Source organism: Mesoplodon densirostris, chromosome 6 (genome assembly GCF_025265405.1).
Source record: "Mesoplodon densirostris isolate mMesDen1 chromosome 6, mMesDen1 primary haplotype, whole genome shotgun sequence".
Taxonomy (NCBI): Eukaryota; Metazoa; Chordata; class Mammalia; order Artiodactyla; family Ziphiidae; genus Mesoplodon; species Mesoplodon densirostris.
This window is the reverse complement of record NC_082666.1, coordinates 130,124,551-130,152,066: the sequence shown is the minus strand read 5'-3', so window position 1 is coordinate 130,152,066 and position 27,516 is coordinate 130,124,551. Positions and strand designations below refer to the sequence as shown.

The following is a 27,516-nucleotide window of genomic DNA, read 5'->3' as shown; positions in this document are numbered from 1 at the left end:
TGATGTTCATAGCCCTTTAAAGATTATTTTATTCCTTTCACAGGTCTCCCGTTATGGCTGGAGGTCTCTTTGCTGTGGATCGCAAATGGTTTTGGGAGTTGGGGGGCTATGACCCAGGTTTGGAAATCTGGGGAGGAGAGCAATATGAAATCTCTTTCAAGGTAAGCCGTCAGCACCCTTCTCACACTAGGTTGGCATCATTTTGACCATTCTAATAGAATGGCGTCATTTCGTTTTGTGACCTCCTATGTTGCAAATTAACAACGAAAATAGACATGTCATTTTCCCACCTCAGCTTTTGGATGAGAGAAGCTACTTCCTTCTGATGCTTCCATGAAACGTAGTCATGCCATAAAAGAAACACAGATGAGAAAGAATTCAAAATCCCACTTGCAGGGGGGAACCGTGGTGTGCCAGCACTTCTACTGCCCCGCTGGTACTGCATTCCTTCTCAGGCACCTAGAACAGAGAGACAGAGGCATGAAGGTGAAAGAAATGGAATTACTGGAGCTTTTGCCCGTTGTGTTTGTTCTCGAAATAATACTCCACCTTTTGCTCGTAACCACTATTCCACAATTTCAATAACAGAAGAGTAATTTTAAATTCTGTAATAATCTAAATGGGAAAAGAATTTGAAAAAGAATAGATACATGTATATGTATAATTGAATCACTTTACTGTACACCTGAAACTAACACAACATTGTTAAACAACTATGCTCCAGTATAAAACAAAAATTAAATAAATACAATATGAATCACAAATTAAAGCTATTCTTTATATAATTCCAAAACAAGTGAGTTTTTTGTTTATTTTTATTTGAAATTGCCCAGGTTTCCACTTGCTTTGACCATAAGTACTCACAAAAATTATACTTTATTACATATATATACATTCATATATTACATATATACATATAGGATATATGCAAGTATATGATAGAATATCAAATTTCAAGGTTTGTAAATGAAAAAAATTTACCACAGCATGTGAAGACTAGATAACCAAAGCAAAATAAACTGTGCAAAATGTTTTTTTCCCCTTTATCATTGTCATTATTCATATCGAAGATACAGTGATTCTTGCAAGATTTATCATACAGAAATCTCACTAAATAAATCAGCTTTCCTAATTACCTCTATTATAAAACCAAACCAGTTCTTGGTAAGAAAATAAAGTGCATCCTGAATATAGTAAAAGTCAAACTTAATAATCCAGCTAAACTTTTTGAATTTATGCATAAAAGAAATTGACAAAACTGGTTTTTATTTAATTGTAACAACTACATTCTATGTGTTAACAGAAACGATATGTTGTCCCCAAAGTGTCATAAAATAAATATTCCACAGAGAAGCTCAGGAGACACGATTGCAGGCTTCAGGACATCTAGAATTTTCCATCTCACTGCTGGCAATAAGCCTTGAAATACTATTTATTAAATTAGTGCTTCTTTTTTTTACCATCACTGAAACACACTTAATTTCACATCTACGTTACTTTTTTCTTAAACTTTGTATACATACATTTACTCCATTTATTTAATGGTATGTGATGCACAGATGCTAGGCCAAGTGCTTTATATGCTTTCTATAATTTAAAATCACAACTCAGAGAAGTGGGTATTATTCCATTTTATAGATGAAGAAACTGAGACTTAAAGTTTAAAAATTTTTACATTAAATTTTTTAAGTTTTAAAGATTAAATAAACTACCCAGTGTCACTTAAGGATTAAAATGCTCCACTTCTACTTAATTGCAGAGAATATAGAAATTTAAAATTGTCTGTTCACTCAAGGCATACCTAACAACACCATTCCAGAGTTCACGGTTAACCTTTTGATCTCTACCTAATGGTTCCTCTCACTGAACAGAGGTGAATACCTTCATTATACCCTAAGAGCATAGCAGCAAACTTTGTACTGATCCTGGCAAAATACTACTGATTACCAGATATAGCCCAAAGTTGGGTGCAAGTTTACAGTAATACCTTTCACTGGAAAAACAGAATATTGCATTTGACTCCAGCAATAAAGGAAAATAGGCATTGCTCTATTTGCAATATCATCAGAAGTTAAAGAATGCTTTTTACTTCTCATGGTTCAAGATATTTTTTTGTTAGATTCTCTTAATTCACGAATTCTTTAACTTTAAAATGCTATTAAGAATATCTGCATTCTACAAATAATAAATGCTGGAGAGGGTGTGGAGAAAAGGGAACCCTCTTACACTGTTGGTGGGAATGTAAATTGATGCAGCCACTATGGAGAACAGTATGGAGGTTCCCTAAAAAACTAAAAATAGAGTTTCCATATGATCCAGCAATCACCCTCCTGGGCATATATCCAAACAAAACTATAATTTGAAAAGATACATGGACACCTATATTCATAACAGAACTATTTACAATAGCGAAGACATGGAGATAACCTAAATGTCTATCAGCAGATGAATGGATAAAGAAGATGTGTACATATATATAATGGAATATTACTCAGCCATAAAAAAGAATGAAATAATGCCATTTTCAGCAACATGGATGAACGTAGAGATCATCATACTAAGTGAATTCAGTCAGAAAGAGAAAGGCAAATATTATAGGATATCACTTATATGTGGAATCTAAAATATGACACAAATGAACTTATTTATGAAACAGAAATAGACTCACAGACATAGAAAACAAACTACTAAATGGGTAAGGGGGGGATAAATTTGAAATTTGGGGATTAACATACACACACTACTATATATAAAATAGATAAACAACAAGGAACTACTGTATAGCACAGGGAACTATATTCAACTTCTTGTAATAACCTATATTAGAAAAGAATCTGAAAATACATATATATATATATATATAACTGAATCACCTAAAACACTGTAACTCAACTATACTTCAATATTTCTTAAATATTGTTTAATAAGAAAAAACAGAAAAAGAAAATCTGTAGTAAGCAGGAGATACCTGGCTTAGAATAATAAACTGGGTGTGGATAAAAGTACTGTGGGAAGTCTGGAGCGTTTGCAGAATGGACATTTGCATTCTAAATCACAAAGGTATTTTTTAAGACAAATACAAACTTGAACCTCTCATTTCTCTGTCACTTGTATCTATCGCTTCTCTTCGGGGTGACCTGAGATTTTATTACCCCATTTTCTCTTTCTCAGTTATCTGTCATTCTGGAGGATATAATTGGAATGCAGCCCGGTCGTCTTTGTCTAGAAACCATGGCAACAGAGCTAGAGGTTCAGGACTAAATTGCCCCAGGTTGTTTGATTGAAATGACAGATCCTTTGGCAACAGCTATATCTTACAGGGTCCCATTTCAGACACATCTCTCCGTTCTTCCCGCTACTGTGTGTTGACCTTGGGGTTCCTGTCCCTCCCTATTAGGATTTGTAACATGAGGGGGACACCCTCAAGCAGGATTAGGTAGAATTTGCATGGAAGATGAAGAATTTTCTCCATGCGAGAGAAACTGAAAGAACTGTCCAGAAATAGCTGTGTTCAATGGTATTAAAAAGTCAAAGAAAGATGGAACATCTGCATTTTGGGACACAGTCCATAAATTGTGATTAATTTTACACTGTAAAGCACTGTCAGATATACTCTGGTCAGCCCTTCAGGTTTGGGAGTATGTACGGATAACTGAGAATTTACTAGTCTATTTCACACCATAATATAGAAATTGTTTCAAGTCTGAAACTTAGAAGCTCTAATTCAAAAGATTTCTGTCTGTGGTTGTTATCAGGCATCTTTGCTTGCTGCTTGCATTTCAACCAAAGAATCATTTCACTGATGTTTATGACAAGATTCCATGGCTGAATGAAAATATTTCCAGAAAACTCTGCTTTATATTAAGGGCTGAGTTTTTGGTCAGATGGGATTTGGCTAAGAGGGCTCCTCAATTCCCTGTCTCTGTAAATATCTTTCCTTCCTTTTTCTAACATCTGACTAGGTGAGTGGATTTCATGCCATGACATAGAAACCAACACAGCGTAATTTTCAGGAGTCGGTCAAGGAAAAGGGCTCTCTAGAGAAATGATCTCTCTGCACCGTGCCCAGTCTTCAATCTCTTTTAGTATGAATCTGAATTCTCACATGGCCCAGAATTATCCAGCTGCCTCTCAAACGTTGCTAGGTTAACCAGCTGCTGGGAAGGAGAAAGCACCATTTAGTCAGTCACTCAACAAGTTTTACTGAGCATCTAATTTACACCAGGCAGTGTTCCAGGTACTCAATTTGGAGCTGCATCTGGAGACAAAGAGGAAACCAAGACAGACTACAGAGTGTTGCATGAAAGAGACAACCCTCCTTTAAATGGTTTGTGCCACTTAAGTTACTGAAACAGTGTTAACACCGTTATGGGTCTCTGATTGTCCAGAGTGTGTTTGTTTTTGTTTTTGTTTTTTGCGGTACGTGGGCCTCTCACTGTTGTGGCCTCTCCCATTACGGAGCACAGGCTCCGGACGCGCAGGCTCAGCGGCCATGGCTCACGGGCCCAGCCGCTCTGCGGCACATGGGATCTGCCCGGACCGGGGCACGAACCCGTGTCCCCTGCATCGGCAGGCAGACTCTCAACCACTGAGCCACCAGGGAAGCCCCAGAGTGCGTTTTAATACCCATTCCCCAAAGATCAAAGTCCAAATGCTAGCATTTTCAGAAGAAAACTCTTCCCAGAAAATAAAAGTGAGCAATAAACACTAATTAGTCACCCACATGATTTAGAATGAATCCCAGGGACTCTATTCCACAAAATCCTCTGGCATGAGACATAAAACTTAAATCTACATAGAAGAGCATTAAATTTGGTTTGTCCTTTTCCACGCCCAGGAGCGTAACAACACGGTCCCACCTTGGTCCAATATTTCTTGGGCCATCTTTTGTACGGGGAGAGCTTGTGACCTCCAGCCTCAGCTGTGCAGAAACCTTCAGCGCTCCAGGTGACATGAATCTGAGCACTGTATGTCCTAGAGCGAGTCTAATAAATCTGGAAGCCCCACGGCCTATCTGAAACCACTCATAATGGATTGAAACACCCTATGCAACCACCTTTGTTATGTGCTCTCGTCCTTCCCATGTGTTAAGCTCAAGGTTCAGACGTGTAAGGAAATTTTAACTTACGTCTCACAATCTTTCAGCCCTTACCAGTCACTAACTCATTCAACCGGCATTTATTTATCGATTACAAGGTGCCAACTCTGGGCTAAGCTCTTGAGGTTCCAAGATAAATGTGAGAAAGATTCTCTCCAGTAGCCGCCTGGAGAAGTAATTCATCCCAATTTCTCAGTATTGTTTGGAACATATTTTATTTCCATATTCACAGTGATAGTGTAGGAATATATTCAGGAGGCTCTTCACCAGCCTCCCTCCCTCTCCTCTTTCAACTGATCTCCATTTTTTTTTTTTTTTTTTTTTTTTTTGCGGTACGGAGGCCTCTCACTGTTGCGGCCTCTCCCGTTGCGGAGCACAGGCTCTGGACGCACAGGCTCAGCGGCCATGGCTCACGGACCCAGCCGCTCCGCGGCATGTGGGATCCTCCCAGACCGGGGCACGAACCCGTGTCCCCTGCATCGGCAGGCAGACTCTCAACCACTGCGCCACCAGGGGAGCCCATGATCTCCATTTTTTTATTCATTTATTCCCTGAGTCCCTTTATTTTCCCCTCCTAAAATTTCACAGTGGCTCCTAAGGACCCCACAAATCACAAATCAGATTAGCATATGAATCATAAACCAGGGAACTTTCTCTCAACCATCTGCCTCAGCTAACCGTCTCCAGCTACACTGCAAAACCAACTTAAGTAGTGTTTTCCTTTCCTTCCCAGAAAAGATGGAAACACAAACATCCATCACTGTCCCTACTTTTGCAGAGATTTTAACTAACCAGACTTTGATGAAATTTTTCCTGAAGGTTTTAGTCGTTCCCTCTAAAATATTAATCAGGAACCTTCACCATGAGTCCGTGTACTGTGCAAGCTAGACTCCGCAGAAAAATGCAAAGGAAGCCCAACAGAAGCCTTCTTCGGATCAAGTACAACTGAGGTGAATATTTCACCCATTAAACATAAACATCAATTAAAGCAGAAAAGCACCTAAAAACCTACGTTAAGAATCTCCTCTGAAGTAGAACATACAAACGGACATTTATTCACCAATCTTCTAACGCAAGAGAGGCCAAAGCTGTCCCTTCTGCATTTGGGCCCTCGGATTGGGATAAACTAGAGATGCATGGACCACACCCACATTGTATCCATCATGAGTCCCAGCTTGGGCTCCTTTAAATTGGAATGAGAACCTAAAAATACTTGGAAGCTATCTTCATGCAGTCATAGAATCCTTCAGATTTTTTTATGGTTTTACCCAATCCTTCAGTATTACTTTGCTCACATCTAATTTGACAACAATTTTTAAACAACTCCATTTTTCAAACTCCTCAAATTAGTTTTGACATGAACAACAATTCTTTTCATAACAGTATTTCACCAATTCAAGTGGTATTTCATTAAATTACATAATTACAATTTTTAAAAACTAGCACAATGCCCTTTGGGAAGAAATGCACTGCCTTTGAGATACACATGTAACTTAACAATTGTGAGCCAGACGTTCCAGGTGTATTTGATGTAGCCTGTACTCGGCATAGGTCCACCATAATGTGAATGCCATCCAATACGTTTACAGAGAGAACAGAGAGGGATGTTTCACACAGTGAATTGAACAGAGATTCAGACCCTGCTGCCGAAAACTCTCAGCCTCATAAGTGACAGGAAAAGCTCATGTAGCAGAGGCAGCTGCGTTGCTGCCTTTGCACAGAGGCAAATCACCCAGCTTATTGGGCTCAGGTCTGGGGCGAGGCTCTCCCCTCTGGTCCTCATCCCTGCCCAGGTGCCCCAGTCCCCTGCCCTCTGTCCAGGGGACTTACAGGTACCCAGGTTGCTGAGTGGCCAGGGTCTTGTAGTGATGAGTCAGGGCAGGGGGGCAGCCTTGGTGCCCTTTCTCTTGTCTCTTCCACTCTTGTGCGCTGGTCCTACGGACCAGTTCCCACTCCTGTTTGCTAGCGGTCACTTCTGTTCCCTTCCCTCAAGTGCAATCTTGTGTAGTCTCTCTAAACTGAAAAAAAAAAAATCAGTCCTAAAAGAAGCCTCTGGGGTTTCTTTGAATCTTGGCATCTACGTGGCTGGGGATAGGGAAGAAAATGCTCCTCAAGGAAAATAGAAAATGGAAAACACAGTGAACAAAGGGAATACTTAAGTTTTAACCCTGCCACATACAAATAAACATTTCAGCTCAAAGAGACTAAAACATACCTGAGATTTTACTAGACAGCATCCGTTTATTTTGTACCCCTTTATGACTTTTAAAATCTTTACATGGAGCTCCCTGTGTCCCAAAGTCCTGGGCATTCTAGTCTTCCTATGGCGGTAATAACTATTATTTGGTCCTTTAACAAGGAAAAGTAATGACTTAGCATCTAAAGGTCATGGAATTAAATTTCTTATTCCATTCAACACTAATGCAAGGTAAAACTATAATTTCTATTTCATAATTGCAAAGGCAGGCCATTACCTAGTTAATAGCAAAGCAAGGAGGAGAATTCGGGTTCGCCCTCAAAACCATTAGGCTAATTTCTCTTAGCTGGAAAATGTAGAAGACTTTATGCCCTGATGCAAAAGTAGCTACTATCATTCTCTGAAACCAATTTTAAGAAGAAATGCAGGGGGCTTCCCAACAGGAGTTTTTATTAAATACGAGGGCTGACAACTCTTGTTTTTTGTTTTTTTTTTTGCGGTATGCGGGCCTCTCACTGCTGTGGCCTACCCCGCTGCGGAGCACAGGCTCCGGACGCGCAGGCTCCGGTCGCGCAGGCTCAGCGGCCACGGCCCACGGGCCCAGCCGCCCCGCGGCATATGGGATCCTCCCAGACCGGGGCACGAACCCGTATCCCCTGCATCGGCAGGCGGACTCTCAACCACTTGCGCCACCAGGGAGGCCCACTCTTGTTATTATTTACTGTAAAATTTAATTTTTTACTGTCTTCAAAATGCAACGGTCATTCAATAAGTATTGCATATACATGATAGGGACTAATTGTTGAGTTTAGAACACTCAGTTCTTTATTCAATCAAACAAGATAACAGCCATCAATTTACAATTGTTATAGCTCAGGAAACTGTGTAGTCTAGAGCTTAACCTCATTACAGAGCTTCTCAAGAACAAACATGGATTTTATTTATTTGTACTTAGAACATCAAAATAAACCCACTAAATAGCTAAATTTAAAGTTTCCCTACATAGTATGAAGCCATCAAAATAATTTCAAGTGTATTTATAGTTCAACAATTGAATGTTATACAATTATAATTTACACTTTTAAACTGGGAAAGAAAGGTCTGTTCTTAGAGATCACTCAAAACAGAAAAAGAGACTATGAAGCAGAAACAAAAAAAAGCCTAACTTTACCCTTGACAACATTCTCAGATATCTTACCCCCAACCACAGTGTATAAGGAACGTTATCGTAGCAGTAAGATCAATTCAGTGGTGGTAAAACAGGGGCAGGGAAGACGGAATGACCCCGGCTACAAATCTCATTTGAAGTCAGCAGATCTTACTTCCCCAAAGTAATTGGCACCTCCTAAGGGAAAAAAATCAACAATCACTTTTTTGAAACAGTAGCAACAAGAGTGATTGCTAGTGGCCAGAGCTTCTCTGGATTGAGTCTGGCACCAAAGAGAAGCATCCATGGAAGGCTGGGGACAGGTCTGAGGAGGATTATACAGACCAGCCACATTTTCAGGAAGCAGGCTATTAATGAGGCAGGATGGAGGAAAGATACTCAAGCTCACAAGCAGCCCTACAGCAGCCAATTCCTGTTGGATGCAGACAAATAAAGGCTAAAAGAATTCACTCACGCACTAAATTGTGTGTCATAAAGTGAATGCCTACCGTACTTGGTAAGAAGAATGCACCCTACTCAAAGATAAATAATAATAACTTTTTAAAGGAAATAGCATATTAAAATATTACAAGAAAAAAGGAAGAAAGGATCAGGAATGGTCACCAAAATCATGCTGCTATACCTTTCTATAAATTCTTTTGAAAGGTTAATGAAGTCATTGACTCTGTAAAACAGTATGAAATGCTGCACTTTCTGAGATTAGGAAAAATGTTAAAAGACAAGAGAAGGAGATAGAAAATAAACAGCAGCAGTCAGGATATAATGAAAAAGAAGACGAAAACAAAAATGAAGGTCACATTGAAAGCAACACAAAAGAGAAGGAATATTCTGAAAATATATAGGGACACAAAGGATAAGATTGAGAAAAAGGAACAAAATGAAATTAAAATTAGCAAAGTTAAAAGGTAGAAGAGTGGAATGACATGGAGGATAAAGGAGCTCATAGTCGTATTCCCAAGGGGAAAAGTTAAATTAAAATAACAGATTTCAAAACCTAAGAGATACAGCTGAAGCAGTGTTCAGAAGGAAAGGCAGACTCTTAAATTCTTACATCAACATAAAAAAGAATAACAATAAACGAAACATCCATATCCAGTGTGCAAATAAAAAATAAAATAAAGCTAAGGAAATATTAATAAGCATTTGAAAACTTAATGATTTAGAAAACCTAAAACTAGTAGTGCAAGAGCTAGTTCTTTAGAGCCAAAGATAAATCATTAATAAGAGATATAGCTAGGTATGGAGACAGATAAGTTAATTAGAAAATGGTTAATTGACATTTATTAGAAGAAGAATACACAAACTCGGAAGCAACCTCAATGTCCATCAACAGATGAATGGATAAAGAAGATGTGGTGTTTATATATATGTATACATACATATACACACACACACACACACACACAATGGAATACTACTCAGCCATAAAAAAGAATGAAATAATGTCTTTTGTAGCAACTTGAATGGACCTAGAGATTATCATACTAAGTGAAGTAAGTCAGACAGTGAAAGGGAAATATCATATGATATCACTTATATGTGGAATATAAAAAAAACAAATACAAATGAACTTATTTACAGAACAGAAATAGAGCCACAGACATAGAAAACAAATGTATGGTTACCAAAGGGGAAAGTGGGGGAGAGATAAATTAGGAGTTTGGGATTAACAGATACACACTACTATACATAAAATAGATTTAAAAACAAGGACCTACTGTATAGCACAGGGAACTACATTCAATAGTTTGCAATAACCTATAAGAGAAAAGAATCTGAAAAAGAATAGATATACATATATGTATAACAATCACTGCGCTATAAACCTAAAACTAACACAACATTGTAAACTGACTATATTTCAATAAAATGAAATGTATAAAAATGGGGAAAAATAGGAATTTTCAAAATTTAAATGATCATAAGAGGTTGCTCAATTCTATGCAAATACAGTTAAGATTATAGGGAAAATGGATGATTTTTAACAAAATATAAATGACAAAACTGACCTCCAAAAAGAAAAAATCTGAACCAACTATGTTCGTTTTCTATCACTACATAACAAATTACCACAAACTTAGTGGCTTAAAACCACCCAGAATTCTCCCACAGCCTCTGGATTGCAATCCAGCATCTTTCTGCAGGGCCTCTGCTAAGATCTCACAAGGCTGAAATCAAATTTTCGGCCAGCTCCATCCTTACCTGGAGGCTCAGCCAGGGAAGGATCTGATTCCAAGCCCCGTCAGGTTGTAGGCAGAACCCATCTCTCTGTGGTTCGGGGACCAAGCCCCTACTGTCTTGCTGGCTGTTGTCTGGACATGACTTTCAGTAACCAGAAGCCCAGCTCGGGCCCTTGCCCTGTGTTCCCCTCCCCGGCCCTCTTGGAACAAGGCAGCTTTCTTCTCCAAGGTGAGAATCTCCTCAGACTTCACATCCCTACACCTCTGTCTTCAGGAAGGGCAGGGTCCCCTTTTTGGACTCACTGGTTAGGTCAGACCCTCCCAGGATAACCTCCTTTTTTATTAACTCAAAGTCAACTAAATTGGGACCATAATTATATCTGCAAAACCCCTTCACCTTTGTCATAAGGTCACCTTCACCTAAATCACAGGTGTGAAATCCATCACAATCACACACCTTCCTACACTCAAAAGGCAGAGATAATACAAGGACTTGTGTACCACGGGGTCGGAATTTGGGGGCCACCTCAGAATTCTGCCCATCATGCTGCTCAATGACCACAGAAGAAATAGAAAAAATTGTCAAAAAGCTACCCCTCTGAAAAATAAAGCACCAAACTTCATTAGTTTCTTCCAAACCTTTAAGGAACACTTGCTACAATGTTTATCAAAAACTGTTCTCTAATAACAGAAAAGAAAGAAATATTTCCAGTTGATTAGATAACTGGCATAATCTTGATAACAAAATCTGACCAAGATAGCACAAATAAATAGAAAAGTGCAGACATATTTTACTTGTAAACACTAGCATTAAAAATAATAATTAAAGATTACACAACAGAATAACTATTCAAAGGCGAATCCACCAAAATAAGTGCAGCTCTAGGAATTTTCCCATCAATTTATTTAATATCATTTAGGATTATCCTGATAGTAGGCAATTCAATTAGACAAGATAATATAAGAGATATAAAAATTGGAAAGGAGGACAGAAATTTTGCATTAATTGCAAATAATATCACCATTTATCCACCTGAACAATTCAAGGTGAACCAGCTGAAAAACTACTATAAATAAGAAATTCAGTAAGTTGCTTGGGTGAAATGTGTGTGTGTGTGTGTGTGTGTGTGTGTGTGTGTGTGTGTGTAAATATACAGAAAACAGTAGCCTTTTTTTTTTTTTTTTTTTTTTTTTTGCGGTATGCGGGCCTCTCACTGTTGTGGCCTCTCCCGCTGTGGAGCACAGGCTCCGGACGCACAGGCTCAGCGGCCATGGCTCACGGGCCCAGCCGCTCCGCGGCATGTGGGGTCTTCCCGGACCGTGGCACAAACCCGTGTCCCCTGCATCGGCAGGCGGACTCTCAACCACTGCACCACCAGGGAAGCCCAACAGTAGCCTTTATGTATGAAAACAACCACCCAAAGGAAGACACAATTTACAACAGTAAGGAAAAACCAACTTGGAATAAACTTAAATGCCCTAGACCTCCATGAAGAAATGTTACAATGCTACTGAGGGACACACAAAATAAATGAATCAATGAAAATTCATAATGAAGATAGTTCTCCCTAAGCGAACTCCTGTATTTAATGCCAGTAAAAATGATAACATGAAGTTTTTTTGGATGGGGGAGGTTAAATGGGACAGCTAGATAAACTGCTTCTAGTTCCTAAGGGAAAACAAATAGAATAACAAGAAAATGTCTGGGGAAAAATTGATAGGGGGCTAACTTAGGTAATCAAATACAGAAATTAGACAGAGATACCTACGGCACAGAATTTAAATAGACCCAGATAATATGGGAATTTAGCATAAGACAAACATTTCAAATCAAGAGGAAGAGAGTGGATTCCTCAGTAAATAGTGTGGAACAACTACTTATCTAGAGAAAAAAAATAAAGATGAATCCTACGTGTGAAAAGACACAGGTACACGGATATTTATCTCATTATTGTTTTTATTGATGAAAAGTGAAAAAACATTAATATCCATCCTAGGGGACTAATTAAATTAATCACTATGAACTACAGTATGGTCTTTAAAAAGAATGCAACAGGTGTAGTTTTACTAATATGGAATAATATCCAAACCTATCATTATTAAGTGACAAAAAAGGCAAGGTACAAATATATATGCAAAAATACATATGGAGAGAGGATAAATTTTGTTATATATATTTAATAATTTATATCTATAACATGTCATAGTACAAATGTAAGCACTTATAAGATAGAATGACAATATTAATTTCACATGCAGACAATTGTCACAGATGTATTCACATATCCAGGAGATATTTATTGAGAGCCTACTGTCTGCCAGACACTGAGAATATAATTGTTAACAGAAATGACAAGTTCTCTATCTCGTGGAATTTAGTCTGAGGAGAGACAGATCATAAATAAATAAGTGAATAAATAAACAATATAATTTCAGATGTTGCTAAGTGCTAAAAGGAGTCCAGCCAGCCAATAGTACAAAGTAGGAGCCTCAGAGAAGAGATGGTTAGATCTGGCATCAGGTTTTTAAAATATTTTCATCTGTACCCAAACTAGAAGGTGGGGAATGGGCTACAGTGTTTACTGGTCCTCATCCTCCTACTCCTCCAACCTTGAGTGTCTCAGATCCAGCCATCACCAGAGCAAATGTTCCATGTGTTACAGGACCCACAGATTGGCAGGAGAAACTACAAAATAATGACACACTAGTGTCCCAAAGAAAGGGGGTTGTTCCCCGGGGCCCTGACCCCAAGCCAGTCCCTCGGTCTCCCTGCCCTCACCGTTGTTAATTTCCATACTCTTGGTTCCCAAGACAAGCCTCCAGCACACTGGCAGAGAACCTACAGTTCTAATTAATAAGCATTTTCCACTTTCTCCACAGTTGTCTGAAAATACAAAAACCTCCTAGGGTGTTCAATTTATACTCCTGAAATAGTTTCCTTGTCTCCTTAGAAGGGTACAACTCAATCTCATTTTGGAAGAGTACTCTTTCCCGCTTAAGCCACCTCTATATAAACTCTAGTGACAATGATTTGTACAAATGGTTTTGGTAGAAATAAATAAAGTCTTATCAAATGTACTCATTAGAAATCCTTTTTATGCCAAGGATGATTCTAAAATACTTTATATACCTTCTCATTGCTTTTATGAGAGCTATATTAAAAAAAAAAAAACCTCTCCTTACTTCTGAGCCTGCAAATACCTCGAAGTGTAGTTGCATTTTGTGTCTAAAATGTGACAGAAGCCTTTTTATGGCACACTGTATACCTTCACATACACAAGAAAATATCTGGAGTTGTTCCTATGGGGTTTCTTCCCCTACAATATTTAGCCTAGGTGATATAAAAATAACCATTCTAGTTCAACATGCCCAGAATTGATCTTCCAAAGAAAATATTAAAATGACTCTAAACTCATTAAGAAACTCAAAGATAAACAGAAACAGCTGCTAAATGTCTCACAAGCCAGTCTGAGATTCATTTCAATTATCCAACAAAAGGTACCTCAGGTGAAACAGAGCATTTTCAAGTTAAATTTTATGTCCATTGGATAGAAACCTGGCAAGTCTAAATTCCTTCCAGTTGTTACTTCCTTTATGTCTGATGGCACTTTCCTAATTCCCTATTTAATTTTATTTTAGCTTTTATAGATAGCTGTAAAGAGAGCGGGATATAACAATTTACACAGCATTCGGTACCTGTGTTCAGGTCAATTTAACTTCCTATTGAGATCTTTTTCTAACATAGAAATTTTTAAGAATTTTTGTATTTTTCTGGTTGCCATTTTCCCTAACAAGAAAAATGAAATACAATCTAATGACTCTAATGCAAGTCAGTTTACACCCCCGCAAAAGCTCAAGAGATATATGTTTAGAAAGTTACCTAAAAAGCTCCATACAATTCTCAAGCCTGTCACCCAAATCCCAATGACAGTACTATACAGAGCATGGGAGTATATGCACGCATCAACTTTAGAGGTATAAGGATTTGATTTTTACACTTTACATCAAGGTCAGCAACCTACAACACACCAGGACCCTGTAAGCTGACCCCACAACTCCCTCCCTCTCTTCAAACTGTGAGAGGACAGTTGAGAATACAATCCCTACCTAATCGCCACACATTCAGACTTGCATGTCGCCATAAGCCTGACCCCCCCTCACACAGGTCAACATGTGGATACATGACAACCATCCCCTGGAGCCCACACATACCAGAAGAATAAAGCTGGTCCCCTAGGGTAATATTAACACATGACCACTATTCTTGAGCACCTATTATGTGCCAAGGGTGCTCTGTGATTATTCAATCAAGTCCTTACAGCCATCTCCTGAAGCAGACACATTAGCCCAACTTTACAGAAGATGAAAGTGAGACTCAGGAAAAGGTAGGAACCTGCCCAGTTCAAGACCTACTGCCAAATGTTCTTTGCTCTGTCCTGAATCATGAAAGCATGTCAACTTCTCAAGATAAAAAAATATCACGTAAATGCCATTATGAACCTTTAAGTGTGCTCACATTTTTTATTCTGATGACATTTCTTCATTTTGAATGTTTCCCCTCAGATTTCAACACTTATCAACTGAAGCTTAGAAAACCGTTTGCTTTTCCAAAGTTTCCAACGTAATGGTCTTCATCTGAGTAGCTTTGGAATGATGTGCTTGACAGCCCCAGACACTCAAACCCTGGCTGTTCAGAGAGCTTTTTTTTAAAATAGTTTTATTGAAGTAGAGTTGATTTACAGTGTTGTGTTAGTTTCAGGTGTACAGCAAAGTGATTCAGTTATACATGTACATATATTCATTCTTTTTCAGATTCTTTTCCCATATAGGTTATTACAGAGTACTGAGTAGAGCTCTCTGTGTTATACAGTAGGTCCTTGTTGATTATCTATTTTATATATAGTAGTGTGTATCTGTTAATCCCAAGCTCCTAATTTATCTCTCTCCACCCCCCATGTTTCCCTTTGGTAACCATAAGTTTGTTTTCAAAATCTGGGAGTCTGTTTCTGTTTTGTAAATATTGGGTTGGCCAAAAAGTTCGTTCGGGTTTTTCCATAACATCTTACAGAAGACCTGAACGAACTTTTTGGCCAACCCCGTAAGTTCATTTATATCATCTTTTAAAATTAGATTCCATATATGAATGATATCATATGATATTTGTCTGACTTACTTCACTTAGTACGATAATCTCTAAATCCATCAAGAGAGAGCTTTCTTTTTTTTTTTTTTTTTTTTGTGTGTGCGTATTTTATTTAATTTTATTTTATTTTTTTTATTAGTTTCTGCTTTATAACAAAGTGAATCAGTCATACATATACATCTGTTCCCACATCCCCTCCCTCATGCATCTCCCTCCCTCCCACCCTCCCCACCCCTCGCCTCCAGGCAGTCACAAAGCACCGAGCTGATCTCCCTGTGCTCTGCGGCTGCTTCCCACTATCTATCTAGCCTACGTTTGGTAGTGTATATATGTCCATGCCTCTCCCCCGCTTTGTCACAGCTTACCCTTCCCCCTCCCCATATCCTCAAGTCCACTCTCAAGTAGGTCTGTGTCTTCATTCCCGTTTCACCCCTAGGTTCTTCATGACATCTTTTTTCTTATATTCCATATATATGTGTTAGCATACGGTATTTGTCTTTCTCTTTCTGACTTACTTCACTCTGTATGACAGACTCTAGGTCTATCCACCTCATTACAAAAAGCTCAGTTTCGTTTCTTTTTATGGCTGAGTAATATTCCATTGTATATATGTGCCACATCTTCTTTATCCATTCATCCGATGATGGACACTTAGGTTGTTTCCAGCTCCGGGCTATTGTGAATAGAGCTGCAATGAACATTTTGGTACATGTCTCTTTTTGAATTATGGTTTTCTCTGGGTATATGCCTAGTAGTGGGATTGCTGGATCATATGGTAGTTCTATTTTTAGTTTTTTAAGGAACCTCCATACTGTTCTCCATAGTGGCTGTACCAATTCACATTCCCACCAGCAGTGCAAGAGTGTTCCCTTTTCTCCACACCCTCTCCAGCATTTATTGTTTCTAGATTTCTTGATGATGGCCATTCTGACTGGTGTGAGATGATATCTCATTGTAGTTTTGATTTGCATTTCTCTAATGATTAATGATGTTGAGCATTCTTTCATGTGTTTGTTGGCAGTCTGTATATCTTCTTTGGAGAAATGCCTATTTAAGTCTTCTGCCCATTTTTGGATTGGGTTGTTTGTTTTTTTGTTATTGAGCTGCATGAGCTGTTTATAAATTTTGGAGATTAATCCTTTGTCAGTTGCTTCATTTGCAAATATTTTCTCCCATTCTGAGGGTTGTCTTTTGGTCTTGTTTATGGTTTCCTTTGCTGTGCAAAAGCTTTGAAGTTTCATTAGGTCCCATGTGTTTATCTTTGTTTTTATTTCCATTTCTCTAGGAGGTGGGTCCAAAAGGATCTTGCTGTGATTTATGTCATAGAGTGTTCTACCTATGTTTTCCTCTAAGAGTTTGATAGTTTCTGGCCTTACATTTAAGTCTTTAATCCATTTTGAGCTTATTTTTGTGTATGGTGTTAGGGAATGATCTAATCTCATACTTTTACATGTCCCTGTCCAGTTTTCCCAGCACCACTTATTGAAGAGGCTGTCCTTTCTCCACTGTACAGTCCTGCCTCCTTTATCAAAGATAAGTTGGCCATATGTGCGTGGGTTTATCTCTGGGCTTTCTATCCTGATCCACTGATCTATCTTTCTGTTTTTATGCCAGTACCACACTGTCTTAATTACTGTAGCTTTGTAGTATAGTCTGAAGTCAGGGAGCCTGATTCCTCCAGCTCCTTTTTTCGTTCTCAAGATTGCTTTGGCTACTCGGGGTCTTCTGTTTTTCCAAACAAATTTTGAAATTTTTTGTTCTAGTTCTGTGAAAAATGCCAGTGGTAGTTTGATAGGGATTGCATTGAATCTGTAGATTGCTTTGGGTAGTAGAGTCATTTTCACAATATTGATTCTTCCAATCCAGGAGAATGGTATATCTCTCCATCTGTTTGTATCATCTTTAATTTCTTTCATCAGTGTCTTATAATTTTCTGCATACAGGTCTTTTGTCTCCTTAGGTAGGTTTATTCCTAGATATTTTATTCTTTTTGTTGCAATGGTAAATGGGAGTGTTTTCTTGATTTCATTTTCAGATTTTTCATCATTAGTGTACAGGAATGCCAGAGATTTCTGTACATTAATTTTGTAACCTGCTACTTTACCAAATTCATTGATTAGCTCTAGTAGTTTTTCGGTAGCATCTTTAGGATTCTCTATGTATAGTATCATGTCATCTGCAAACAATGACAGCTTTACTTCTTCTTTTCCGATTTGGATTCCTTTTATTTCCTTTTCTTCTCTGATTGCTGTGGCTAAAACTTCCAAAACTAGGTTGAATAAGAGTGGTGAGAGTGGGCAACCTTGTCTTGTTCCTGATCTTAGTGGAAATGGTTTCAGTTTTTCACCATTGAGGACAATGTTGGCTGTGGGTTTGTCATATATGGCCTTTATTATGTTGAGGAAAGTTCCCTCTATGCCTACTTTCTGCAGGGTTTTTATCATAAATGGGTGTTGAATTTTGTCGAAAGCTTTCTCTGCATCTATTGAGATGATCATATGGTTTTTCTCCTTCAACTTGTTAATATGGTGTATCACATTGATTGATTTGCGTATATTGAAGAATCCTTGCATTCCTGGGATAAACCCCACTTGATCATGGTGTATGATCCTTTTAATGTGCTGTTGGATTCTGTTTGCTAGTATTTTGTTGAGGATTTTTGCATCTATGTTCATCAGTGATATTGGCCTGTAGTTTTCTTTCTTTGTGACATCCTTGCCTGGTTTTGGTATCAAGGTGATGGTGGCCTCGTAGAATGAGTTTGGGAGTGTTCCTTCCTCTGAAATTGTTTGGAAGAGTTTGAGAAGGATGGGTGTTAGCTCTTCTCTAAATGTTTGATAGAATTCGCCTGTGAAGCCATCTGGTCCTGGGCTTTTGTTTGATGGAAGATTTTTAATCACAGTTTCAATTTCAGTGCTTGTGATTGGTCTATTCATATTTTCTATTTCTTCCTGAGTCAGTCTTGGCAGGTTGTGCATTTCTAAGAATTTGTCCATTTCTTCCAGGTTGTCCATTTTATTGGCATAGAGTTGCTTGTAGTAATCTCTCATGATCTTTTGTATTTCTGCAGTGTCAGTTGTTACTTCTCCTTTTTCATTTCTAATTCTATTGATTTGAGTCTTCTCCCTTCTTTTCTTGATGAGTCTGGCTAATGGTTTGTCAATTTTGTTTATCTTCTCAAAGAACCAGCTTTTAGTTTGGTTGATCTTTGCTATCGTTTCCTTCATTTCTTTTTCATTTATTTCTGATCTGATCTTTATGATTTCTTTCCTTCTGCTAGCTTTGGGGGTTTTTTGTTCTTCTTTCTCTAATTGCTTTAGGTGCAGGGTCAGGTTGTTTACTCGAAATGTTTCCTGTTTCTTAAGGTGGGATTGTATTGCTATAAACTTCCCCCTTAGAACTGCTTTTGCTGCATCCCATAGGTTTTGGGTTGTCGTGTCTCCATTGTCATTTGTTTCTAGGTATTTTTTAATTTCCTCTCTGATTTCTTCAGTGATCACTTCGTTATTGAGTAGTGTATTGTTTAGCCTCCATGTGTTTGTATTTTTTACAGATCTTTTCCTGTAATTGATGTCTAGTCTCATAGCATTGTGGTCGGAAAAGATACTTGATACAATTTCAATTTTCTTAAATTTACCAAGGCTTGATTTGTGACCCAAGATATGATCTATCCTGGAGAATGTTCCATGAGCACTTGAGAAAAATGTGTATTCTGTTGTTTTTGGATGAAATGTCCTATAAATATCAACTAAGTCCATCTTGTTTAATGTATCATTTAAAGCTTGTGTTTCCTTATTTATTTTCATTTTGGACGATCTGTCCATTGGTGAAAGTGGGGTGTTAAAGTCCCCTACTATGATTGTGTTACTGTCGATTTCCCCTTTTATGGCTGTTAGTATTTGCCTTATGTATTGAGGTGCTCCTATGTTGGGTGCATAAATATTTACAATTGTTATATCTTCTTCTTGGATCGATCCCTTGATCATTATGTAGTGTCCTTCTTTGTCTCTTCTAATAGTCTTTATTTTAAAGTCTATTTTGTCTGATATAAGAATTGCTACTCCAGCTTTCTTTTGATTTCCATTTGCATGGAATATCTTTTTCCATCCCCTTACTTTCAATCTGTATGTGTCTCTAGGTCTGAAGTGGGTCTCTTGTAGACAGCATATATATGGGTCTTGTTTTTGTATCCATTCAGCCACTCTGTGTCTTTTGGTGGGAGCATTTAGTCCATTTACATTTAAGGTAATTATTGATATGTATGTTCCTATTCCCATTTCCTTAATTGCTTTGGGTTCGTTATTGTAGGTATATTCCTTCTGTTGTGTTTCTTGCCTAGAGAAGTTCCTTTAGCATTTGTTGTAAAGCTGGTTTGGTGGTGCTGAACTCTCTCAGCTTTTGCTTGTCTGTAAAGGTTTTAATTTCTCCATCAAATCTGAATGAGATCCTTGCTGGGTAGAGTAATCTTGGCTGCAGGTTTCTCTCCTTCATCACTTTAATTATGTCCTGCCACTCCCTTCTGGCTTGTAGAGTTTCTGCTGAGAGATCAGCTGTTAACCTGATGGGGATTCCCTTGTGTGTTATTTGTTGTTTTTCCCTTGCTGCTTTTAATATGATTTCTTTGTGTTTAATTTTTGACAGTTTGATTAATATGTGTCTTGGTGTATTTCTCCTTGGATTTATTCTGTATGGGACTCTCTGTGCCTCCTGGACTTGATTAACTATTTCCTTTCCCATATTGGGGAAGTTTTCAACTATAATCTCTTCAAATATTTTCTCAGTCCCTTTCTTTTTCTCTTCTTCTTCTGGAACCCCTATAATTCGAATGTTGGTGCGTTTAATGTTGTCCCAGAGGTCTCTGAGACTGTCCTCTGTTCTTTTCATTCTTTTTTCTTTATTTTGCTCTGCATCAGTTATTTCCACTATTTTATCTTCCACCTCACTTATCCGTTCTTCTGCCTCAGTTATTCTGCTATTGATCCCATCTAGAGTATTTTTTATTTCATGTATTGTGTTTTTAATCGATGCCTGATTCATCTTTAGTTCTTCTAGGTCCTTGTTAACTGTTTCTTGCATTTTGTCTATTCTATTTCCAAGATTTTGGATCATCTTTACCATCATTATTCTGAATTCTTTTTCAGGTAGACTGCCTATTACCTCTTCATTTGTTAGGTCTGGTAGGTTTTTATCTTGCTCCTTCACCTGCTGTGTGTTTTTCTGTCTTCTCATTTTGTTTATGTTACTGTGTTTGGGGTCTCCTTTTTGCAGGCTGCAGATTCGTAGTTCCCGTTGTTTTTCGTGTCTGACCCCAGTGGCTAAGGTTGTTTCAGTAGGTTGTATAGGCTTCCTGGTGGGGGGGAGTAATGCCTGTGTTCTGGTGGTTGAGGCTCGATCTTGTCTTTCTGGTGGACAGGTCCACGTCTGGTGGTGTGTTTTGGGGTGCCTATGGCCTTATTATGTTTTTAGGTAGCTTCTCTGCTAATGGGTGGGGTTGTGTTCCTGCCTTGCTAGTTGCTTGGCATAGGGTGACCAGCACTGTAGCTTGCTGGTCGTTGACTGAAGCTGGGTGCTGGTGTTGGGATGGAGATCTCTGGGAGATTTTCGCTGCTTGATATTATGTGGAGCTGGGAGGTCTCTTGTGGACCCGTGTCCTGAAGTTGGCTCTCCCACTTCAGAGGCACAGCACTGGCTCCTGGCTGCAGCACCAAGAGCCTTTCATCCACCCAGCTCAGAATAACAGGGAGAAAAAGCAGAAAGAAAGAATTAGTAGAAGAAAGAAAGAGAGAGGGAAAGAAAGGAAGAAGGGAAGAAAGGAAGGAAGGAAGGAAGAAAGAAAGAAAGGAGGGAGGGAGTGAGGAAGGATGGAAAGAAAGAAGGAAAGAAAGGAGGGAGGGAGGGGGCAATGAAAGCAAAAGGAAGAGTGAATGGAAGAAGGGAGGAGGGAGGGAGGAAGGAAAGAAAGAAAGAAAGACAGGAGGGAGGGAGGGAGGAAGGAAAGAAAAAGAAAGTGGAAAGAAGAAGGGTGGGAGGGAGGGAGGAAAGAAAAAGAAAGAAGGAAAGGAAGAGCGGAGGGAGGGAGGGAGGAAGGGAAGGTAGGAACAAAAGAAAGAGCAGGTAAAGTAAAATAGAGTAAAGTATGAAATATAGTAGCGTTATTAAAATTAGAAAGTAATTATTGAAAAAAAAAAAAAAAAACGGACCGATAGAACCCTGGGACATATGGTGGAAGCAAAGCTATACAGAGAGAATCTTACACAGAAGATTACACATACACATTCACAAAAAGAGAGCAGGGGGAAAAATCAAAAATCTTGCTCTCCAAGCCCACCTCCTCAATTTGGGATAATTCGTTGTAAAAAGAGGAAAAGGGCAAGAAGTCTGAAATCTTGCTCTCTAAGTCCACCTCCTTACTTTGGAATAATTCGTTGTAAAAAGAGGAAAAGGGGGGAAAGTCTTAAATCTTGTCCTCAAAGTCCACTTCCTCAATTTGGGATGATTCGCTGTCCATTCATGCACTCCACAGACGCAGGGCACATCAAATGGACCGTGGAGCTTTAATCCGCTGCCTCCGAGGCTGCACAGAGAGATTTCCCTGACTCTGCTCTCACAGCTCCCGGGTATCAGCCTTGGACCTGGCCCCGCCTCTGTGCGTAGGTCACCGGAGGGCGTCCGTTCTTCGCTCAGACAGGACGGGTTTAAAGGAGCCGCTGATTCGGGGGCTCTGGCTCACTCATGCAGAGGGGAGGGAGGGGCGCGCAGTGTGGGGCGGGCCTGCGGCGGCAGAGGCCGGCGTGACGTTGCAGCAGCCCGTGGCGCTCCGTGCGCTTTCCCGGGAAAGCCGTCCACGGGTCTCGGGACCCCGGCAGTGGCGGGGTGCACAGGTCCCCCGGAAGGCGGGGCGGACAGTGACCCGCGCTCGCACACAGGCCCCGCGGCTGCGGCGGCGGCGGGCGGCGGCAGGCAGCGGCGGTGGCGGGCCGCGGGGGCGGGGGCGGCGGCGGCGGCGGGCCGCGGCGGCGGCGGCGGGCGGCGGGCCGCGGCGGCGGCGGCGGCGGCGGCGGCGGGCCGCGGCGGGCGGCGGCGGGCGGGGCGGCGGGCGGTGGGCGGCGGCGGGCCGCGGCGGCGGCGGGCGGCGGCGGCGGCGGCGGGCGGCGGCGGCGGCCCACGCCCGTCTCCGAGGTCCACGCCTTACCCGCGGCTCGCGCCTGTCTCCGGCGCTTCCCTAAGCAGCCCTTTTAATGCCCTCTCCTCGCACACCAGGAAACGAAAGTGAAAGTGAAAAAAGACTCTTGCCTCTTCAGCAACTCCAGACCCTTTCCCCGGACTCCCTCCGGGCTAGCCGTGGTGCTCTAACCCCTTCAGGCTCTCTTCCTGCCGCCAGCCCCAGTCCTCTCCCTGCGCTCCGACTGAAAGCCGATACCCAAGCCTCAGCTCCCAGCCCCGCCCGCCACGGCGGCCGAGCAGAGAAGCCTCTCGGGCTGGTGTGTGCCTGAGGGCACCGATCCTCTGTGCCGGAATCTCTCCGCTTTGCCCTCCACACCCCTGTTGCTGTGCTCTCCTCCGCTACTCCGAAGCTTTCCCCCTCCGCCACCTGCAGTCTCCGCCCGCGAAGGGGCTTGTAGTGTGTAGAAACCTTCCCTCCTTCACGGCTCCCTCCCACTGGTGCAGGTCCCGTCCCTATCCTATTGTCTCTGTTTATTCTTTTTTTCTTTTGCCCTACCCAGGTATGTGGGGAGTTTCTTGCCTTTTAGGGGGTCTGAGGTCTTCTGTCGGCGTTCAGTAGGTGTTCTGTAGGAGTTGTTCCACGTGTAGATGAATTTCTGATGTATCTGTGGGGAGGAAGGTGATCTCCGCGTCTTACTCTTCCGCCATCTTCCTCCGGCTCTAAGAGAGAGCTTTCTTAATGTGGATTCTTTGGTTTACTAGAAGACAGAAACCCAATTCCGACTAACTTAGAGGAAAGGGGAAATTGGACAGGACACTCAAGTAAACAAACTGTGAAAAAGTCAAGGAAATGAGTGAGCCTCTGGGAGGCTGCCAGGACCCTTTCCCTGAGCACCTGGCCTCTGCCGCTCTCTGAAGAATGCTCCTTCCACCCTTCAGGGATGGCCACTAGAAGCTCTCAGGCTTTCATTCTCTACTTCGCCACCAGAGAGGTAATTCCAATTTCATGAAATCCCAAGGAAGGATTTCAGTTAGTGTGACCTGAGTCCAGTTCCCACCCCGCCACTCGGAAGGTAGGATGATTGACAGCCTGACTCAGGGGTGAAGGAGAAGCACATGTTTGGGTATTTCCCTAAAGGAAAGAAGTTGTTCCACTACAGAAAGCCAATTTTAAAGAGTTTTTAAAGAACTTTCATTTCTTTTTAGCAGATGGTGAAGCCAGAAATTTTAAGCAATAGACTTAAAATCTGGAGGCACATAGAAGTAATAGTAAAAAGCAAACACTTTGCTTCTACTGTATCTTCTAAGCTATAGAATAATGAGTTAAGGGAAATGAGGGATTGTGTCCTTAAACCATAGTATTTTTACCTAAAGAAGCACTCTTTTTATTTTTTTTTTTTTTTTTTTTTTTTTTTTTTTTTTTTGCTGTACGCGGGCCTCTCACTGCTGTGGCCTCTCCCGTTGCGGAGCACAGGCTCCGGACACACAGGCTCCGCGGCCATGGCTCGCGGGCCCAGCCGCTCCGCGGCATGTGGGATCTTCCGGGATCGGGGCACGAACCCGTGTCCCCTGCATCGGCAGGCGGACTCTCAATCACTGCGCCACCAGGGAAGCCCCAAGAAGCACTCTTAAGATGTTCCAATCCATTCTTTCCTCCCCAAGAATTAATGTTTCAGATAAACCAAAAAGGGATATATGTTTTTATGTCCCACCCCAATCACTGTTTTTAAGAGCATAGTGTTACTGCAAATATAAATGTCACGTCTTAAAAATAGGATCTTCTGAACAACGTACCCTCTGAAACCCTGCCATCCCCACCCAGACCTCTTGAAGCTCATTAAATGCAAGATAGTTTGGGCACGATTTGTTTATACCGACATAACAGAGAATTTCTTACTTTGAAATAATCTTAAGCAGATGGCTCAAAAATAAGAGCTTTCCCTTTGAGACTAGAAACCAACATATCCTCAGTAAAGACTGCAGATATGTTTTCCAGTTTGTGCTTTTATTATGTTCCTATCAACAAATAGAAAAGGAGAGTCAGGCAAGGTCAAAATAAGCTGTTCTTTTTTTCTCTTAATCTCAAAGAATAACCTCAAAACCCAGGTTTCTAAGAATAAAGCAAAGCAATGGTGCGCATGTGCCTTTCCATTGTTATCTTTTTTAGATCAGATCAGGTCAAGAAGTGCAGTTTTTATTACATCCAGCCTAGAAAACTAGTTTAATGACAGACACGGCCCTTGGCAATATCTACACACTAAAGCTTTTTAGGTTAACAAGTAATATTTTAATTTCTAGATAGATGGTACAAAGTGGTTGATTGTCTAGTCTTAAGAAGTTTTTCAAACGTAACCCATCCAAGTCATACCATACACTTAGAAAGTTGTTTCCCAGCCCCGGAAATTTAATTTCTTATTTATATATGCTCTGTACTTTTATCATCAATCACTTCTTTATACTAAACCAGTTACAAATGAAAATAAGCTCAAGATAGCTTATCCCCTTGAAACTTGTATTTGAATATACTAGAGAGCATAGCTTTTATTGGCAGCTAAATGGAGGATTATCATTAAATAACTGAATTGTTTGGAATTAACCTTACTTTATATCAATAAATGAGTAGTTCATTCATTTATTCAACAAATACTTACAGGGCACCAACTGTGTGTCAGGCACTGTCCTAGGTGCTTAAGATACATCTCTCAATAAAACACACAAAGATACTTGCCATGGTTAGGGAGAGAGGCTGATAAATAATAAACATAATGAATCACTGTCATACAACTGAAATTAACACAACATTGTTAATCAACTATACTCCAATATATCAATAAAATGAAAAGTTTAAAAAAAATAAAGAAAGAAACATAATGAATAAGTGAGTGAGAAGGTGTTAAGTGCTGTAGAACAGAAGCAGAGTGGAGTGAGGAGGGCTGACAGTGTGCAGTAAGAGGGTGTTTGGGGCCAGAGGGTTTGGAGCTAAGACTTGAAAGACATGACGAGCTAGCCATGGAGAGTTTGGGGAGAACATTCCAGACAGAGGGACCAGCCGGCACAAACGCCCTAAGATGGAAGGGTGTCTGGCATGTCGGAAGAACAGAAAAGAGGCCAGAACTGCTACAGCAGAGGGAGGGAGGGACAGACGAGGAGGAGGGAAGATTAGAGGGAGAGCAGCCTTTGGAACCGAATGCACTAATACATTTTTTTTCTTAAATTTAGGTCACCATTTCCATGTAGTATATTATGCTTCATCTTATACTTGATAATGTTCCCTTATTAACCTCCTGACAACCAATTTCTTACTGAAACTAATTCATATTCCATATGACTGCTGTAACTGTATGATTCCATTCAACTGAACATTCTCTGTGCCGAAACACCAGTTTGTGGCTGATACTGAAAAGTGATTAAAAAAGAAGGCAAACATTCAATTATTCATTCAGTTTGAACTACATGAAAAAAACACACTGTGCTCATTCATGGGTAAAATAACACTGCTTTAAAATATTTATGTTGTCAAAAGAAGACATGTTATTTGTAAATCTAAAATGTTTCTCCAAGAATTAGATATTTAAGTATGACAATGCCGTAATATTTTTAAAGAATATCATCACATCATGCTACCAGGAAATGTCTTTTAAAAATATAAACCACTGCAGGGGACACGGGTTCGAGCCCTGGTCTGGGAGGACCCTACATGCCACGGAACAGTTGGGCCAGTGAGCCACAACTAGAGAAAGCCCTCGCACAGAAACAAAGACCCAACACAGTAAAAATATAAACCACATCTTTCAGAACAAATATAGGATTTGAGAAATGCCACAACAGTTGTGCTTTCCTGAAGAAAGCATATACCCACACTGTTACCCAAACATACCACCCTAGTGAGTCAGGATATGCATCCCTCTACTGAAACAGACATTGCTATTGAAGACTGAAAAAAATAAAGAAGTATGTGGTGATATCCATGGTATAAAATAAAAAACAACTCTACTTATCTTTGATAAAGGAGGCAAGAATATACAATGGAGAAAAGACAGCCTCTTCAGTAAGTGGTGCTAGGTAAACTGGACAGCTACATGTAAAAGAATGAAATTAGAACATTCCCTAACACCATACACAAAGATAAACTCAAAATGGATTAGAGACCTAAATCTAAGGCCAGACACTATAAAACTCTTAGAGGAAAACATAGGCAGAACACTCTATGACATAAATCACAGCAAGATCCTTTTGGACCCACCTCCTAGAGAAATGGAAATAAAAACAAAAATAAACAAATGGGACCTAATGAAACTTCAAAGCTTTTGCACAGCAAAGGAAACCATAAACAAGACAACCCTCAGAATGGGAGAAAATATTTGCAAATGAAGCAACTGACAAAGAATTAATCTGTAAAATATACAAGCAGCTCATGCAGCTCCATATCAAAAAAACAAACAACCCAATCCAAAAATGGGCAGAAGACCTAAATAGACATTTCTCCAAAGAAGATATACAGATGGCCAACAAACACATGAAAGGATGCTCAACATCACTAATCATCAGAGAAATGCAAATCAAAAC

At 40.1% G+C, this 27,516-nt stretch overlaps 1 protein-coding gene across 1 annotated transcript in view; it reads left to right on the top strand.

Annotated features, from left to right (window-relative positions):
- Positions 1 to 27,516, top strand: part of GALNTL6 (polypeptide N-acetylgalactosaminyltransferase like 6) — a 1,098,474-nt gene that overhangs the window by 983,313 nt on the left and 87,645 nt on the right. Inside the window, exon 7 of the mRNA XM_060101558.1 lies at positions 44 to 161. Coding sequence (XP_059957541.1) covers positions 44 to 161 — 118 coding nt within the window. The remainder of the gene's footprint in view (positions 1 to 43; positions 162 to 27,516) is intronic.